The following is a 19,176-nucleotide window of genomic DNA, read 5'->3' on the forward strand; positions in this document are numbered from 1 at the left end:
GACTGTTTTTATCGCTAACCCAAATAATAAATAGGGCGAGACACACTCGATGCAGGGAAAGATGGGCAAGACGCACGGCATATGCTAGGCTGATCTTGTAGTGCTATTTAGGCAAGATACCTAAGTAGTAGTATGCATATTGTATAATCTTTACAGGGCATAAACAAGAAGTAGGCAGTATGTACAAAGAGGTTAATGGGAGTTCCTCATCAAATAAATATCGTAATAACAAGCCATGTATCCATCTTTGCAGCCCGAGTTCTTCTTCTTTCCCTATCTACCTCGCGACGTAACAGAACAGGGCTGGTCCCGTTATCCCCCCCCCCCCCTACCCCTCCTCGTCCTCTTCCTCTTCCAGAGACTAGGCCTGCCTCAAAGCTCCAGCCTATGGTGCAAAAGTGATGTAGCTAAGGAAGGGGGCAAAAAGAAAATATGAGAAAATATAAGAAAAATAATACAAAATGATTTAGAGAAGAGGGGCGACAAGAGAGAAGGATATACAAGCGATATAGGGCTGCTAGTACAGCAAAGACGAAAAATGAAAAAGAATGAGCAAATAACAGGATACCCTCGGAGATGTAAACAGAAATGGAACCAAAAGACATGTCAGTAGAGTAAGCAAGGCAAGGTTAGAAGAGAAGGGGTGAAAACAGAGAATAAAAAAAGGCTTGCTCTTTTCCCTTCTTGTGCGCAGAAATAAAAGCGAGAAAACGAAGAACAAAAATCAAATTAGCCGCACCATAATCCAAGAAACTATGAATAAAAAATGGAGAGAAATAGAAGAAGAGAAAACTATAAAGATCCAAGTAGGCATAATTGAGGTGAGAAACATGGATGGCGACACGGCCAGTGGTGAATAGATGGAAGTAAATGTTGGCTAGTAGAGAACGGCGAGAGAGGATGATGTAGTGTGTGTATGTATGTATGTATGTGTATGTATCCCTTCACTATCAGAGCTAGCCCCTAGAAGCATGGTATTTTTGTACAATACAAAAACTAGGTATATGGTAGGAAATGGGAACGAGGAGTCAAGGGGAAATGAAGCATGTCATGTGCCGCCATCGTGGTCCAAGTCTAAGCAGCCTGGCTGACTATGCCTCTCCGGCAAAAAGCAAGGAGTAGAGGGAAAAGAAATCTGCGTGGGCACGTTTCACATGGCTAGAGAGAGCGAGTATTTCTCTTTTCCCTCTCTAAATGATGTTGGCGATGCTGATTCGGTCCTTCGCCGTCGCCGGCGTAGTATTCGCGGAAGGTAGAGGACCGGCTGGCTTAGGTGTGTGCTGCACAGTCAGATGAGGGGTCTGCTGAGACGGCGGGTTTGACCCTGTTCTTAGCCCAGTCATTGGTTCTCCAGGAGGCAATGAGCTGTTATTACCGCCATTGGCGTCATTATTAATGTTATTATTGCCATTAGTGTTGTTGCCGTTTTCAGTGCCTGAGGTTACACTATATTGCGACGATGAGGGCACATTGGGCGGTACAGAGTCTCCTTTCAGAGTTGAGCCGGCCATAGCCGAGGACAAAGCTAGCGTGTTCCATTGGTTTGTCAACTGCAAGGGCGTCATTTCAAGGGATGCTAGGTTCCGTAAAGCCTCCTCTAGACGCTCCCACCGACGCCAATCGCGTGCTTCATCTTCGGAAAGCCCAGTACGTGCCTCAATACTAAACGGAGCCGCACGGCTGGCTGCTAAAGGTCCTGCCTGAGGTGGGGCAGAAGGATCGCTCGGGTCACTAGGAACAGAGCATGCTTCGGTGGATGGGGTGGCCCACACCCAGCCGGAATCAATGCTGGCTTGGAGATCAGCACTGACATAAACAAGCATTTCTTCATCTAGAGCAATGTCTTCGATCCTGATGGCTCCTGGGGGATGCATTGAGCCGTGTTGGTACGACGGCGTCGATGAGTAGTGAGACGCCGCATGCACTAGTTCGGACCGCTTGCCAATAAATGCAGATACAAAGAACGCCAAAAATCGACTACATGGGGCCGCAACATCTCTCCATCCATGAAAGGATCGCAGAACCCTCACACATACAATAGCCTGGTCAAAGTACCCGCCAAGAACCAAGAACAATGTGCAGCGGAAAATGTGCAGAGTCAACAGACTCGTGGCCGTAGACTCGAGCGAGGCTGTACATCGCGAAATGAGATTTGCGGTGTCTAGAGCATCAACAATACACTGTTCAACAGCGGCACGGCGAGTGCATCTTGAGCATGCTGGGTTCAAGTTGTGTCTGTGCAACATCATGTTGGCAGTTAAAAGGTAGGCCAAAGGAGCAAAGAACTCGGGTGTCAAAGCCTCTGAGCTAGAGGGGTCACAGCCCGCAGGGAAGTTACGCAAAGCTGCTGCGAAATGTTGGTCAAGAGTAGCAATTTTTGCAGGCGGAATTGTCGGAGATGATAGGGCACGAAGCAGTGGAGAGTAGGCTCTTACCACATGAACCACGGCAAGGAAAGAATGCGACAATGGCAACGAGCCAGGGGGGACATGGGGGCCGTCATCAGCCAAATAGTGATCATCAACACCAGCAGGGAGTGGGATGTCGCAATCGGTATCATCAATCAATACAGGACGGCCCATTTCGGCCGACATGCTTCGATCCAACACATATAAAGTCCACCAAACGCGGCGACGCATCTCAACCTCAACAAACCCCACGCCGCTACCAGTTTCAGCATACAAGCCAATGGACTGCGCAGTACGGATAGCAGCACCAAGCCACATGAAGGCACCAGTCTTGAGATTAACTTCATTGAAGGCAATGACCATCAATGTCAAAGCCTTAACATGATTCAAAGTTCCAGACGTGGCCCATGGATCGACGAGTTTACGTGCTGCTTCCAATAATTCTCCTTGTTGGTATACACGATGGGCGTAGTGATGCGGAGGTGGTTCGGTGCTTGACAAGCTTCCCAAAGCGAGAACGGCGAAAAATATGGCGAGAAAATCAGGTGACTCGCGGTGTCCGTTTCCCTGGGCGTACATGCGGTCGATCTCTTCGCGAAAAGAAGGCCAGTGGATAATGGGAAACATGGTGTGGATTGAGTTGTAGTAGTGATATAGGAGATGTTGGGTAACTTCAAGGGAGGGAATATCAGGAACAGGGGGGGCAAAGGCACCAATTATAGTACAAGATACACTGCCGGCATTAGGAGGAAGCTTGAAAAGTCCGGTACTAGCAAGACGGACTTGGGAGCGGGCAATCTCAAGGCCATGATGGCCGTGTGGAAACTGTTGTGCTGTTTGCATTGCCGCTAGAGCAGCAGGGCGGTTTTTCTTGAGAGGGTCGGTACCAGCTTCGGGAAGGCGGCCCGACAGCCGTTCTGAATCGTCAATATCACCATCGCCCCGATCGATACGGGTCTCGCGATCCGCAAGCATCTTCCGGAGACTAAGGTTTTCGCGCTTGATACGATCCATTTGCTTTTCGAGATCCTGAACTTGCTTGATGGAAGACATGCGACGATTTGTTTCCTTGGTGAATTGACACTTGACACTTCGGCTTGAGCACTCGGAGCAACTTGTTGTTTCAGTGGCATCGCACTTGACTTTACGCTCACGGCAAGCATCGCAGCTGGGATCCTTTCGCCGCTGGCGATAGGCTCTCTTGTGGGCATTTGGACCAACACCAGTACCGGTAGGATTTGGTGTTGAGCCCGCGTTAGCGCCTGCAGCTGTGCTACCAGCCCCAACAGACGGAGGTGCCGGGCTGGTTCCTGGCTCAGTGCTCATCATCGGTCGGGAGTCTGAGTTGTAGGGCGAGTAGTTGTTTTCCGGCAGAGACGGAAGCCCGCCAGAGCTAGTGTTACGAAAAGGTAGCTTGATTAGTTAAATTCCACAAGTAAAAATAACAAGTACAGTGTCCTACCTAAGGCTTGGGCCATGGGATTCACTAGGTGAATTTGATGAAGTAGGTCTAGTGGAGGATGACTCGAATGTCCGGGATGGGTTGGCCGGTGTGGGTGTTGAAGAGGGAATGGGAGCAGGAGGGCCCAAGGAGCCTTTTGGCTCTGGCGACCGCGAATGTTGGCGGTACTGATACGTTGAGGTTGCCATTTCAGCCCTGTAGTCAGGCCAGCCAGAGGATGAAGCCTGCGAAGGGGGGGGATCAGAGGGCGTTGAGTTTTGACTCGAAGCCGTTGAAGATAATGTGTGAGGTCTAAACGGGAAGGCTTTTGACGATGAAGTCGGATTATGCATTGAGCTCGTTGTGTTCTTGGCCGGGGCCTGATACTGATCGTGTTTTGTCTCACGACTGTCGCCTGCTGCTAACATACAGAGGAAAAAGCCTTGTCTGCAGCTTCGGGGTGCGGATTTGGCAGAATACGAGGCAGGGATGATTTTCAGTCCTCGTGTGTATCAAGCAGGGAATGAGTTTGATAGCGGTAGACTTGGAATGTGTTCGGGTCGATTTTGTCACTGCAAAGAAAAAGAGAGAAAAAAGAGAAAAAGGTCAATAAACTTCATCTGCAGAATTCAAACATCACATAGGCCTTTCAGATTAGGTAGCATGACACTATCAAGCGGCACAATCAATAGTCAGTCAACTCATGACAAGAGAAGAAGTAGGACAAGGTAAGGCAAGCGACGACCACCCGAAGACGAAAGGGAAAAGAAAAATGCGGATAAAAGAGACACAAGCCAGGCAACCAAGAAGAGCGAGCCGGTTGCAAGATAGCACTGCAGCAAGAGCGTCGGAAAGAAAAGCGCATCACCCCATTGGGTCTTCCGATCGTGCTAACCAGTTATAAGCGAGAATAGGAGGTGCTGGATTTTTAGACGTGCAAGAGAGACATGCATAGTTACAGGAGGCAATTCGGTATGCTACTGTCTTTTTTAAACTGGCTGGCCTTGATTGTTGCGCTTCGCTGCTGTATTGCACTGGGTCAAGCCGGCGTGGTTTGGTGCGGAAATGCTAGCCAAGACAGCCACAGGCTGCAGTTGGTGACTCTCCCAGGCAAGTAGGTGTAGGGAGAGATACGGGAGGGCTATTGCCCGCCGGCGGCTAGTGAGTAGCCCAGTCAAAAGGACTTGGGGATGACTCAAGGGCGGAGCGGACTTTGTACCCAGCTTGACAAGTGAAGACGCTCGATAGACAGGTTCCAAGCGTATGGCTTCCGGTCTGTGGTGTGCAGACAGGCTGATGTGTGTTTGTCTTGCTGATTGCTTTTAGGAAAGGTCGGCATCACTTCCTTGTGGCTCGGAGATGGGGTGGCAGCGGTCTGGCTCTATGGTCGGGCTAACAATTATTTTGTCCGAGGAACGGTGTTTGCATCTCCGAAATGAATAAGAGCAAGAATCGGCGGGGGGAGGGGGGGAGGGAGGGGGGTGGTCTTGAGGTTTCTTTGATTGTCTATCTCTTCTTGGTCTTGGTCTTGGTCTTGGTCTTGGTCTTGGTCTCCTTCTTCTTCTTCTTCTTCTTCTTCTTCCTCTCCCTCATCGTCTTCTTGCATGGCGTTGACTTCTCATGGACTGCGAGAGCTTTGGGAGGAAGAGAACAGGATCTCTCGCTCTGTATGCCTACACGAATGGAAAAGAGGCATATTCACTTCTCCGGGTCAAGTGCGTACAATCAAAGAGTGGCTACATGCTGTTTTCATTTGACTTACCCTAGCAAGTTAGATGCTTGGTTGAACAATGTCGGCGCATGACAGTCCGGGACGAAAGAAGCTGATCGAAACTGTCGCAAAGCCCAATCTAGCCTGGCGGGAGCACAGCGAAAGACTTCTTCCGGGTGGCAGTATGAAGGGGGCGCAAGTCGGTAACAGGGAACGGCTAACGGGTGATGGAAGAATGCGGCTGCAAGAGTGGATAGACGGAACTGGACTAGACAGCCCTCTAGTAGAGATAGAGGCGGCAGTGATATGGGGCGGGTGTTGTGGATGACGATTGTATTTGTGATATTTAGTTATGGTGCCGTGCCGTTCACTGATGTTGGTGCTAATTCTAATGCTGATGGGTGATGCAATGCTGTTGGCACGTGTGCCAATGTTGGTAAATGACAATAGGCTGAGCAGTATCGGCAGGTCGCAGTTACGGGGGGGGGAGTGAGATTATGAGACTTTGTGCTTGGTATCGGGGCAAAGGGAGAGGAATACAGCAAGCGAATAAATGAAGAGGAAAAAATAAAGTAAAAAAAAAAAAAAAAAAAAAGAAAGAGAAGTGGGAAAGGAAGAAAAAGAAAGGAAGGAAGAGGAGGCAAGCAAGCCAGCCAAGGCAAATACAAAAACCAAGATCTCGGCTGTCTGTCCACAACCAAGTTGCTTGCTTGTTAGCAAGATGATAAGGCCGAAAATCGCGAGCTTGTTTGAAAAAAAAAAAAGGAAGCAAATATAGAGGGGAAAAAAAGAGCAGAAAGAAGGGAAATAGAAACGAGGTTCAAGTCTGCGACAAACAATATAAAACAAGAGATAAAAGAAAGGATAAATTCTAAAAATCCCAGCAGGGCAAAAAAGGAGAACGGACGGATGGCGTAGGCCGAGTGTAGTCAAGGAGAAAAGAACAAGAAAAAGCTGAGACAAGCAAAGCTGGTGTTTGAAATTAAAGAGAAGAGAAAAGAGAAAGAAAGCAAGGCAGAGAGAGCCGAGCCAGAGGAAGAAGAGGGGAGGAGGCCAGAAAACCAGCGAGGACAGAGAGACCACCTGGTCTTGGATGGGGAAGGCAAGCCAGAGGGACAAAAAGAGGGCAATAAATTGGGATAAAATAATAAAAAAAAAGCCCCGTTCGTTGCCTACAAGCGCAGTTGCTGGTTTGGCTGCGCCTGCTGTGAATAAGTGACAAGATCCTGGCGGGCGGTGTTTGCTTGCCTGGTGGTGTAAGACGTGAAAATCAGCGGGAGAAGGAGAAAAAGAACAAGAGATGAACAACAAGGAGAGCAACAAGGAGAGCAACAAGGACAACAAAAGCATCGGAGACAGATACATACGCCCGGAAGACAAGATGGACGGACGCCAGGCAAAAAGAAAAATACATATATATTAATGGTAATAGTGCACGTAGTTGCCCGTTTGGTTCCATGCATGAGGATTTTTCATCTCTTCTCTTCGTCGCTTTACTGTAGAAACCAAACCAGTTCGACGGCCAGGGGAAGCTAATGGCAACTATGGCAGCTGCCACCCGGCCGTCCAAGGGAAAGAGCAAACAGAGCGAGCAAGAAGGGCAGGCAGCTTGGCCCAGGACTGGGTTAACCACAAAATGCAACAAAAAGCGACTGGACTTGGCGTTGCGATGCGTTAGAGGAGCTAGGCCAGCAGGATTGGCTAGGCGGGCAAAGACAAAGCTCTATCCCCCATCCAGTATAGTCTAGCAAATAGCTCTGTACCGACGAACGAGCCGGCCAGTCTTGTCCTCGATCCTTCCCTACCTGCTGCTTACTTTTATCTTCGTCGCCGCCGCCGCCGCCGACCAGTTTTTCTCTTGGTACTTTCCCTTCCTGGCCTCAACACTTGCCCCTCCCCCTCTTTCCTCCTTCCTGTTCCGCCATTCTATTTCCACTCAGCCTCTTTCCTGTTCTCTTCAGTTCCATGTCCTTCTCCAGCTCAGTAATCCAGTCGCTAGGGTTTCATTTCGCTCTCTGCACGCTGGTATGCGGCAACAATGACAGCAAAGACAATGAAAAGGAAACATGAAAAGAGGTCAGCTAAATCGAGGAATGCTCTTGCACGCCTGATGTGTCGGAGATCAAGGAAGGGGCCGAGAACGTCCTCACCGAGCGCCAGGGATGTGGCGCCAAAAAGCAAGAGCAAAAAGCAATAAAAAGAAAGATAAATTGGGGCCTAGCCACTGAGTGATGTAATTAAACAGCAAGGCCGCCCATAAAGCCAGACTGTAGTGGACTTTTGGTGCTTATTAATTGCATATAAATTTGCTATGCGCTACCACACCAGCGGAGCCTTGCCCGAGTTTCTGTTTGTCACTGCAAAAAGCACAGATGCAACAGTCTGTCGCGTTCTACTTTGCTCTTGGGCTTCCCACTTTCCCCATCCAGCGGGTACTCTGCTATGTGTACGTCCATGTATATATGCATGCACATTCACAGGCCTTGCGCGTTGCGACGGACAAGTCTCGCCCCCTCCCTTCCCCCCATTCCCATTCCTCTGCCTCTGGCAGCTGTCTGGCAGCTGTCCGCGGCCTTGCCAATCTTTGTGCTGTGAGGCTTTGCCCTGTGTGGGCCGGGCTAACCCCAGAAAACACCCCTTCTTTTCGGCTAACACCTACTAGGAAGGTCCATATTCTCTCGGAGTCCTTCCGGATTTCGGGAAAGAACCCGATTTAGAAAGAGAGGAGGACAGGACCTGTCTCCCCCCCCCCCACAAGACCACAAGGGATGCCTTTTACAACAAGACTACACTGCATGCTCCATAATACAAGGCACAGGCTCTCTAAGAGCATAAGCACAACAGTCACAAGCAGTGCTCCATAATACAGGCACAGGCACCCGCAGACAAAGGTCTTGCTTATCTCTATAAAGCTTGGTTTGTTAGTTGTCATCGCCCTAGCTTATAGCGGCCTTTCTACCTCCATGTCCACCTGGCCAGCAACGCTCGCTATGGTCACTCGAGGGCCCCTAAGCCCCCTTCCCCATTCTATATTCCATCCAACCCACGCTGACTGCCGCGGGATTATTGGCTAGCTTCTTCCATCGGGTTCCAGCTTGTTGGGAAATCGTCCCCCTTCTCTCCCTTGGACACGACCCGAATTGTCCGGCTTAGATCATACCAAGAAGAGCTATTGTCGAAGGGCTTGTAGGCGCAAATTGTCCTCTTGACATGCAGCATTTCAAGGCGGAAAAGGGGCGAGGAGGTTTGGCAGCATACATAGCAGCTTAGCATCTTGCACTTTGTCATATTAGCAGGGCTTGCACTGCGTCTATTTAGCATGGCCTGGCCTGGGCTGGGGGGGCATGCCAAGTTGTTTTAGTGTGGCCTATACTGGATTTCTAAACAGGCGGCCACACAAACCGCTCAGTTCGGCCAAGCCCACTCGCGTCTAACGATGGCAGAAAATGGCACCAAAAGCAAAGCCTGTGTGTGGGATTTATACATGGTTACATTCTGCCTGAGTGCCGCTTCCAAGAGCTTGAAGACAATGTCTCAGGCTTCCCTCTATTAGCCACAGCTCTGGCTGTCGTTTGATTTGTGTATTAATGTTGATTTTCGGTTCGGAGCGAAGCAATTGAGTGGACAAAACAGAAGTCGGCTGCATGTGCCTTGTGCTTCAGCTCCATCTCTGCCTCTCTTTCTGGCCCCCTCTCTGCCCTCATGCCCTTGCAGCCTCCGGCTTTTCTTATCCGTTGTTTCCTAAACATCTCAACAACAACCCCCTCCTCTCCCTCTCCGTTCATCTCTTCTCTCTCCTGTCTCTGCCTCTTCCTTTTCCTTGGCGCCATACTTTTTCAAACTGCCGAGTTGCAAAAACACGAGATATTGTAACGCAGACTTGACAACCGTTCATCTCATTTGTAGCTTCATCCCACAGAACGCACACAAAAGCCAACGGTTGCATAAATGCAAATATAAATATATATATATACATATACTGGTTGGTGCTAGAGTCTGGCTGTTCCAGGCCCACCACCACCACGGTAAATAGTGATATTCATATCAACAATCTCGGATCGCATGAAGCATCTCTCTGTATTCTCTGGCCCGTCGTTTCTTAGCCAATGGTTGTCTGAGCTCATACCGTTCGAGACCTTTCTCTTGATATGCCCTCGTACAAACGCACAGAAAACACAAAAGCAAGACAAGTTTCCTAGCAGACAAAACGCATGATTCACGAGACCCTTGATTCTTCTAGCTTTGTGCCACAGCTTGTTATACGTGAGTCATGTGCTACCACGTTGTAAACCTCAGTTGGGCTAAGCATCATCACCAGCCTTTCTCCTCAGCCTTCAAATCCCATATTCCCCCCTCCCGTATGCCTCGAGGGCTTCATGCAACGTTATCAGCACGTGGAAGTTTGCTGCCCAATTACCGAAGATACACTGCAGCATCGGTTCAACAAACGGCGTCGGGCAAGCTCTCGGCGCAAGCCAAGTCCAGCTCCTCTGGAATCGATGGCCGCTGTGCCGAGAGGAGATCTTGAGATCTAACTTCCCCAAGACCCCAGGCCTAGGAATATGACGATAGAAGGCCGCTGCGCGTCAAGCCCATGCAGCGTGCCTAAATGAAGATGCTGTGTATCTATAAAACAGGAAACGAGAGGGATTTAAAGAGACATCTTAGGCCAAGAAGGAGCCCATGTGTGTAGGTACATCTGGCTCATCGTGGCACAACATTATGTATAACGGCTTGGTACAGCACCCAGACTCGTATTTGGACTTGCCTCAATCCCTCGCCAGTGAAATAGAAAACCAGACAGACACTGCGTGCTTCCTTAGCTTCTGGGTCTAATTTCAGGTGCAAACCCAGGCGTAATATACTGTGCTGTAAATGCAAATAGGGGGTTCTTTTTGTCCAGCGCTATTAACTGTATCAACCATCCATCACCTTTGCCGTTGTAGTGTCTGCTAATACTCTTACTCGGCGCCACGTTTTATTCCGCTTGCTTCATGCAACCACAACTTATCGGTGCCGGGAACGAAAATGCAGGCAAACACCACCAAAAGCTCAGCAGAAAGGATTGCAAAGCCGAGCCAATAATAACAAGCATGCTAGTAGCAGAAGGAGGCAGGGCCCACGTCTATCCTGAGGAAGCCGGAAAACCTGTCCCAAAACGATCTTCAGGCGTTGTCGATCAAGGATTTAGCTCAGGCCCCTTTTCCCCCTTGAAAGCCTGTGGCAGACCTGTAACAAGCCTCTGGCGGGAGGACTTGATAGGCCTGTCGAACCTTGTGGCAAAGACTGGCGACGCCTATAAAGGATAGAAGAGGACTTGGGATATAGGGCATCCTAGGCTTACATGGCGCTCAACAGGTTTTCTGTTGGAAGGGAGAGATTGGAGTCCTAGGGCATTGGAGAAGGAGGCTGCGACAAGCGAGACAACAAGACCCCCCCCCCCTTCCTCCCTTCCCTCAAAGACACATGCAAAACGAAGTAATCCGTTGTCTTGACAAGTGACTTTGACCTTGACTTGACTAGACCTGACAGACCAGCACCCTCTAAAACCTATGGTTATAGTACCGGCAAGGTTGAAGAAGACGCTATAACCAACTAGAAAAGCCCAGTTCTCACAGGGAATTCTCATCCAAATCAAAAAGACACGGGTCACAGAGAAAAAGGACCAAAAGGAAAAAGAGGAATCATAACAAGTCCAGCCTAGATTCTGGTACTGTCTATGCGGACTGTGTGACATAGGATGTGCCTCGGCACGGAGAATGGACATTTTTGGGAAGAATAGGGAAAGTGACAGCGAAGAAACACATGATAATTTCACTGTGCCGGCTCGACCGCTGTTGGTAATGGTGGTGGGTTGGGGGTCTTGGCTTATCTGGCTCTAGCTTGTTAAGATTAGATGGTGATATTTATAACATACTGCTGCTTGTCTTGCCTTATTAAGGCCCATCCTTTAACGGACGGTTTCTTCACTGCTTTTCCAGAGACGAGAGACGGTTACAGTTCAGAAGCTTAGACTTTGACGAAGCTCCAATCCGTCTTTTTGGTTCCTCTTTCTCTGGGGGGGAGGCGGCTTTGCTGAAGAATGAAGGGTTCAAGGTTAATGTCCTAGCTGCGGCCCATTTCGGGGGGGGGGGGGGGTCATGGCATGGCAAAAGACCAAGGTAGACAAAACAAAAGACAAAAGGACTTGCCCAGTACAGATGCATAAAAGAGCCGTGTAATACTATGACTGTAAACTTGTCGGGGGGTGCTTGGCTGCAGAGGGGACCTGGCTATATGTGGAGAGAGGTTGAAGAAAAAAGGACAAGACGATGCGTTGCCAAGATACAAACGAACTGGGGTTATGGTGCAAGAGACAGACAGGTGAGAGATCATGGGACAGGATTGGAGACGAGGGGGGCGTGAAGACGGGAGGAGAATAGAAAGAAGACAACTGTGGTAGCTTTGCATTTTGATATCCTGCTATAGCTATAGCCGCGACATATATAAAGTGGGATAGGCAAGCCAAGGAAAAGAAAGCCCCTTCTAAAGCTGCTTTGTCCAACAAGCGACCCTCCGTATTAACAAAGCCCGGCGTGGCATAAGCATTCCTTGAGGTAACTTACATGCATACGGTCTTGGTTTATTTTATATCCTTGTTTGTATCTTCGCAAATCTCAGAAGACCGGCGGCGGAAACGGGGAAGCAAGCTCTAGAAAGGGGAAGGAGGAGAATGAGGGAAAGAACTAGCAGGGAAGGAGCTATGAGGGAGGGAAGGAGACGAGGTTGAACAGAAAGGAGAGGAAAAGCCAAAAGCGAGGGAAGTTGCTCTACCATGTTGGAGTTGCCATATAAACAAGGCAGGGTTGTCATATAGAAAAGATAAGTTATCAACAGTATCACAGAAAGAGCCCTGTCCGTAGCCGGTTCCTTGGTGAAGGGCGGCGTCCATCGTAGCACACAATTCATACACACTCTACCATCGCCAAATGAAGCTTAATAAGACATCAATTCTAGCTATAGTCAGAAGACGGCAGACAAACCGGCAGCGCCCGCCTTCAGTGATCTTTATTTGTTCCCTCTCTCCCCCCTCTCCTACTTCTCTTACTGGTCGTCGTCCAGTCCTGTGAGCCCGCTCGTGAGGCCCTGCATCCGCCGGCCGACCAGGTCATCTTCACTATTCAGCCGCCCCAAGTTTGGCTTCGCGCCGTCCGACTTCTTGGCAACCAATCGCTCAATCTTGTGCTTCCACGTAACCGGCTCGCTGCTCCCGTTAGATGGCACTCCCTGGACCTTTCCGAGCCCATCTTTCAGAGATGCCACCATCGTGTCGCTACTGCTTGCACCATCGCCTTTTCTAGCGCTCGGCGACTGCTGCTGTGGCCGCAATTTGCGCTTGAGGTTCATCTCTAGCGGCTTATCCTCGGCCTCCTCGTCCGTCGTATAGTCGGTAAGAGCTGCGCGTGCTGCTGCCTGCCGCTGGAGAAAGTCCCTTCGCCGGATCTCTCGGCGGCGAATTCCCGAAGAACATTGAAATGATTGCTCGATCCAGCCGGCTGAGCGCTCTAGAAGCTCCCATGCAGGCGGGTAGAGGGTAGGGAACTGCAGAAAGCCGTGTGAAATTCCTGGGAGCAGCGTCATTTCTAGAATATCTGACTCGGTATAGTTATCGTCGGGGTGGTGCCGCGATGTATTTTCAGGGTCTGCAGCATCAAGATCAAAGAGATAGCGGCGGGCCTGGCGCAGGCGGCCGGCAAAGATCACGGTATCGTCAACTAAAGGATCCCGCTCGCCTGTGAGGAAAAAGGTCTTCGGAAAGTGAGATAGCAGAGAGTCTGGAGCTATTGTGGGCGAAAGGAGATAGTCTGTGCGGAAGTCAGGCCGGTTGTGTGGGCCAATGTACATGATGACCATGGCACGCATCATTTCGGGGGTGAGGACACGGTCGCTAAAGTAGGAAATCTTGGACGACATGGCAAGCCGTGTGCTAAGTGGCTGTGGGTGGAACGACGATGCCCGGGGGATGGCGGCGCTAGCCTCTGTTGATATAGGCTCAGACGCGGGCTGGCTGGAGCCCCCGGGGACTGGAGAATCTGCGGATGCATCCGTCGCAGCATTTGACGCCTTCGTCTTTCTTGTCTTCCTCGGGGCCTGGAAACGCTCTGGTAGCTTCTTCTGTACCTTTTCCGCCGGTGGCGAAGCATCTTCATCATCCGAGTGATGTGGAGTTCCAACCAAAGAACTGTACTGCATCGTCTTGCGCCTCACGATGGACCGGTTCGTACGTCTCATGCTGCGATCTCTAATAAGAGCCATCTCCTCGTCGGACATCCAGCTACCAATGTTCATGTCGAGCGACGGGTAAAAGAGCAATAGGCCCTCGGGGAGCGGCAAGTCGCTGTTTCTGTCTGTAGCGGATAAATGGCCAATAGTGCGCTCTATAATCATCAACGTCGTGCCTACAGCAAGGTTCCCACCCGAGCTATCCCCTGAGATGGTTATTTTAGGGATCTCAGTGCCGGCAAGGCCAATACAGCGGCCTTTTGTCCTGACGAGCATCGTAAACACGTCAAAGCACTCATTGAGAGCATATGGGTACGGAAACTCGGGTGCCTTTCTATAGTCCAGGGCTAGAATGGGCATGCCGGTTTTGGACGCCCAGCAGCCTAGCTTATCGTCGTTGCAACGAGGGTCCATGGCCACAAAGCCGCCGCCAGGGATGTCTACTAGCACTCGCCTGTGCTTCCGGAGCTCGGCGAGGGTACCGTCAAAGTATAGCCATGCTGTTACTGGCTCTGTATAGTCGCTACCGGGAGGTCGCGCAATACGCAGTTGCCTAGGCGAGCTGCGCATGAACCGTGGCCGTATTAGGCCTTGCAGGAAATTGAGATACGGCGATGTGCCTTTGTTCCATGATACACGCATGTGATCTATAGTGAGGTTTCCGCGTACGCGGCGTACCTTTTCATCGGCCATATCGGCAGCAAAGAGATAGAACACAGTGAAGATAACAGATGCGAGATCGCGCAACCGGCGGTTCTTGATCTTCATAGCAGTCCAGAAACCGGCATCCAGGGCTGTCAAAACCCATGTTGCACGAAAGAAGCCTGCTTCGTACATTTTGGAAAGCGGATCGGGACTGGAAAGCCCAACTAGAGAGGAGAAGTTCTGGGCAGCATAAAGAGACATGATCGTGAGAGTGACGATTTGCCACGGCGTTAGGCGTCTAGTGAAGAACTTGGACAGAATGCGAGCAAAAGGCGGCCCATGCTTACTTCCTCTATGGTAGAAAGAGAGTGGTTAGTAGGTGAAGTCTACAGTGCCTAAAAATGGAAGGATATAACATAGGACGTACCTCTTTAGATACATGGCCCAAAACGAAAGGACAGCCAACACCTGGAGCCGGCGGGATCTGGCAGAAGGCCGGCCTAAGACGTGATCAATCATGGTGGAATGGAGCGGCAGCTAACGCGTCGGTTGCTATGGCGCCAGCATGAAGAAGTGAAGACGAGACTAACAAATACAGCTTCGAATTTCCTAGAACCACCGGATTGCCACGGAGTATGAAATAATAAAGCTGTAGTTTGGCAAAGGGGAAGAAAAAAAAGAGCAGGGAAACAAGATGACCAAAGAAAGAAACTACCAGGTCAAGCCACTAGGTCTCACGTGGGGAGAAAGGCAGAAACACAGCTGCTATGTGCTCTCAAAGAGGAAAGCTGAAACTATTATTATAGACAAGACCAGCGAGACCCTAAATCGCTGATCTAAGAGCAACTGAGACAAATCGTGAGAAGGTATGAAGTGAGGAAGGATGGAAAGAGAGGCTCTTTGTTTAGCTCACTATCCACTAAGATGACTTGCTGGTTTAATGGCCAGCCAGTTATCGCAGTTGCATTTCTGCTTCTTTTAATCTACTGGTCATCCTCTCCTCTGCTTTACTACAAATGCCGCTCGTTAGCGGTCTTCCTTTCTGCTTTTAAGTCTGACATGTGAAAGTGGAACTCCCGAAATCACATGGCATTTGGGGAATCTTCGGAAAAGGAAGAATTGCTTGTCTAACTTCCCCTTGGGGAACGTATGGAGATACAAGGAAAATGGCTGGTCATAGAAGAGGCTACGTTCGTTTCTTGTCGCGTAGATATATTCACCAATTCTTCTTTTACATCCCTTTATTTTTCCTTCTCTTTACTGTTCTTCGCTACATTCTTTTGCTCACATGAGCCACCTTTACCCCAATAACACAAAAAAGATGACGTCATATAAATGAAACCCTGGTCTGTAACCCTAAACAAAACGACCTCCGAACCCCCCGTCATCACCGCCAGACGTGGTACATGGTCATTTTTTGTTCTGGGTCATCCCAAGACTAACGAAACCTCCTTCATTTGAAGTCCCGCCGATAATACCTCTAGTAAAACATGAGCATGAACCCATAATATCGGCTGCAACGGTACCAAGGCTGGCGTGCTACGTAGCAGAACACTAACGGGGGCACAAGATACATCCGCTGTTGAGTTGTTGTCACTTGACAAGAGCGTGACTCCGCTGGAGGACAAAACTTGCTTGTTTTTATATAGATATGACTAGAAACTCCCGCTTATCGTCATGGCTGACCTGCTACGGTTGACTCTCAGCAAGTTTGGCTGGCTACAAAGCATGAAGTTCCTCGCATCACTCTTGCTCACAGTTTCGTGCCTCTCCCGGGCCCGGGGCGGATTAACCCTGACGTCGAAAACCACCGTCGTCAACAAATGCACCTACCCACTCTACCTGTGGTCTGTTAGCTCGACGCTTAGCCCGCGATATCGCATTGCACCGCACCATGGAAGCTACTGCGAATTTATCCACACAGACCAGCTGTCGCTGAAGACCGGCATCGCGCTAAAGATTACGCCCAACCACAGCACTATTTTTGATGAGAGCAGCCAGATGATATTTGGCTACACACTAGACACAGAAATGGACCCCACCGTGTTGTACTACGGCCTCAGCAATGTTTTTGGCACCCCGTTTGAGGGTATGAAGATCACGCTGGAGAGCGACGACCCAGAGTGCTCTAGGATGGAGTGGCCGGACGGAGTGAACCCTGGCCATGGCAACTATATGCGGGCGTGTTCGCCTGACTATAGTGTGATGATGGTGATATGTGCGGATGGCAATACAGCGAGCTGCGGTGGAGAGGCATCAGGTGAGGCCACAGAGACAGCTCTTTGAGGAGTGGGTGCTAGATACGGCTTTGGCTTGCATACTAGCTGGGTCTGGGTCTGGGTCTCGTCTGCGGTTGCTGGGGTGTGCTGCCTTTGCTTCTCCCCAACTCTTCGGCTGTTCCAGTCACAGCCCCATACTGCTCTATTGTTCTGTCGCCTTTATTCATTGGCAACTTGTTATCAGATGGCCTATCTAACGTTACCCCGTTTTGAGCTTATCGATAAGATGACGTTTCTTGAGAAGCCCACAAAAGATGAAGACTGTAGAAAAGCGGGACCGGCTTTTCGCCGGATTTACTCAATAATTTATTTATTTTTGCACTTTCAAGTTTTCATTTCGTCTCCTGCTCTTTTGGGCAATGACTTGCCGCTTTGTAAATGCTTTTGCAGCCTTTACAGGCCTTTTTTACAGGCTTCTACAGGCTTTTACAGCCCTTCTCCAGCCCTCCCCCTCCGTAATCTTCGCAAGGAAACTTGGTACTTGTAAGGCCTCAAAAAACGGGTCTCCCCCCCCCCCACCTGCGGCTGTGACTAACACAAAAGTAAGTGATTAATACATAATTTTATTCTTTTTTTTTTTACTTTTATATCGGAATATCAACGCCGCTATTTTCGCTGCAACGCCCCTTCTTAGTCTTCTTCCTTTCTTCATATACTCTGTTATGCTTTCGCTCTTGCTGTTCTACTGCTAGAACTAGACCTTTCTTAATTCTCATAGAAATTGAACTATTTAGTCGATTCTCTTCATCGTCCTCCCTCTCCTCCTCCATCTCCTCCCCATTATCTTTCTCTATCACTGATCCGTCTTACTCTCTCAATCTCCCTACACTACCATGGCTTTCCGTATTGCTATGCGCCGCCAATTCCTGGCCCGCATGCCCTCTCTGACTCGAGCTGCCTCTGTAAGTCAAACACCAACATCACTCATCTGCTTAGCTCCTTAGATTGATACCTTCGGTTGCTGACCTCCCCGTCTTGTCTTGTGTCTTATGCTAGACTGCCACCGCCACTGCCACTACTACTGCCACTGCTGCCTCACACCCCGACCCTATGGATGGCACTGAGAGCGCCTCTATTGTCTCTGCCTCACAGCCCTTTATGGTAGCTACCTACTCGCGTCCGGCCCCCGTGTTTGTGCGGGGCTCTGGCTCCATGTTATACGATGCCGAAGACCGTGCCTATCTCGATCTGACCGGAGGTATTGCCGTCAACTCACTCGGCCACTGCGACCCTGAATTCACCCGTATTCTGGCAGACCAGGCCGGCCAGTTGATACACGCCTCCAACCTATACTACAACCAGTGGACTGGCGCACTCAGCAAAGCTCTCGTTGAACACACCAAGGCTAGTGGAGGCATGCACAACGCTTCTGCTGTTTTCGTGTGCAACTCGGGCTCTGAAGCAAACGAGGCCGCTCTCAAGTTCGCGCGTAAGGTTGGCAAGGTCGTCGATCCGTCGGGTGCTAAGCATGAGATTGTCTCATTCCACCAGGCTTTCCACGGCCGCACTATGGGTGCGCTATCCGCTACTCCCAACCCCAAATACCAGAAGCCGTTTTCACCCATGGTGCCTGGCCACGTGTACGGCACATACAACGATGTTGCTGCCATTGACTCCTTGGTGACTAAGAACACATGTGGTGTCATTGTTGAGCCCATCCAGGGCGAGGGTGGTGTCAATGAGGGCTCTGTCGAGTTCCTCTCTGCTCTGGCTGCCCGCTGCCGTGCGGTTGGCGCCGTCCTTATCTACGACGAGATCCAATGCGGTATGGCCCGCACTGGCAAGCTATGGGCGCACTCACACCTGCCCCCTGCCGCCCACCCGGACATTGTCACCACTGCCAAGGCTCTGGGTAATGGCTTCCCCATTGGCGCTACCATTGTGACGGCCGATGTTGCTGCCAAGATTAGCGTCGGCGACCACGGCACTACATTTGGCGGTAACCCTTTGGCTTCGCGTCTAGGCCACTATGTACTTGGTCGCCTGTCTGATCCCAAACTGCTGGCCGGCGTTGAGGCCAAGAGCGCCCTGTTCCGTGAGCAGCTACAAGCCCTGCAGAAGCGCTTCCCCGACCTGATCACTGAGGTTCGTGGGAAGGGCCTAATTCTAGGCGTGCAGCTGACCCGGGATCCGGCTCGTATTCTACAGGAGGCTAGACATCGTGGCCTATTAATCATCACTGCTGGAACCAACACCTTGAGAATCACTCCCAGCTTGACTATTGAAGACAGTGAGATTGTCAGGGCCATGGAGATCCTCGGAGACGCCATTGTTGCAAGCTTGTAACGATAGGCACCTATCTGGCCCTCTTCTTATTTTCCCGCTGTTTAATTTGCCTTGCCTGGACTTTTCTCTTCCTTGTATATATTTGTTCATTTATTGGGGGTTAGGGCGTTGGCGAGTCTTTATCACAGGGAATGGCGCACAATA

General features: G+C 50.2%; 4 protein-coding genes across 4 annotated transcripts; 2 read left to right on the forward strand and 2 right to left on the reverse strand.

Annotated features, from left to right (window-relative positions):
- Positions 1-1,190: 1,190 nt before the first annotated feature.
- HOO65_010554 (putative transcriptional regulatory protein PB24D3.01) lies at positions 1,191-4,202 on the reverse strand (the record flags this gene model as incomplete). The annotated part of the gene is made up of 2 exons (XM_071005386.1): positions 1,191-3,801; positions 3,871-4,202. 2 exons carry the CDS (start codon positions 4,200-4,202, stop codon positions 1,191-1,193), a joined length of 2,943 nt encoding a protein of 980 aa, XP_070862376.1.
- Positions 4,203-12,643: 8,441 nt separating this feature from the next.
- Positions 12,644-14,659, reverse strand: HOO65_010555 (Hormone-sensitive lipase; the record flags this gene model as incomplete). Its single annotated transcript, XM_070999748.1, has 1 exon — positions 12,644-14,659. The coding sequence occupies one exon, from the start codon at positions 14,657-14,659 to the stop codon at positions 12,644-12,646; it is 2,016 nt and encodes a 671-aa protein (XP_070862377.1).
- A 1,485-nt stretch (positions 14,660-16,144) lies between these two features.
- Positions 16,145-16,753, forward strand: HOO65_010556 (Antigenic thaumatin-like protein; the record flags this gene model as incomplete). Its single annotated transcript, XM_070999749.1, has 1 exon — positions 16,145-16,753. One exon carries the CDS (start codon positions 16,145-16,147, stop codon positions 16,751-16,753), a length of 609 nt encoding a protein of 202 aa, XP_070862378.1.
- Positions 16,754-17,579: 826 nt separating this feature from the next.
- Positions 17,580-19,032, forward strand: HOO65_010557 (Acetylornithine aminotransferase, mitochondrial; the record flags this gene model as incomplete). The annotated part of the gene is made up of 2 exons (XM_071005811.1): positions 17,580-17,648; positions 17,743-19,032. 2 exons carry the CDS (start codon positions 17,580-17,582, stop codon positions 19,030-19,032), a joined length of 1,359 nt encoding a protein of 452 aa, XP_070862379.1.
- Positions 19,033-19,176: the final 144 nt, after the last annotated feature.

This window comes from Ceratocystis lukuohia (genome assembly GCF_044167205.1).
Source record: "Ceratocystis lukuohia strain C4212 chromosome Unknown Supercontig1_pilon, whole genome shotgun sequence".
NCBI classification, from domain to species: Eukaryota; Fungi; Ascomycota; class Sordariomycetes; order Microascales; family Ceratocystidaceae; genus Ceratocystis; species Ceratocystis lukuohia.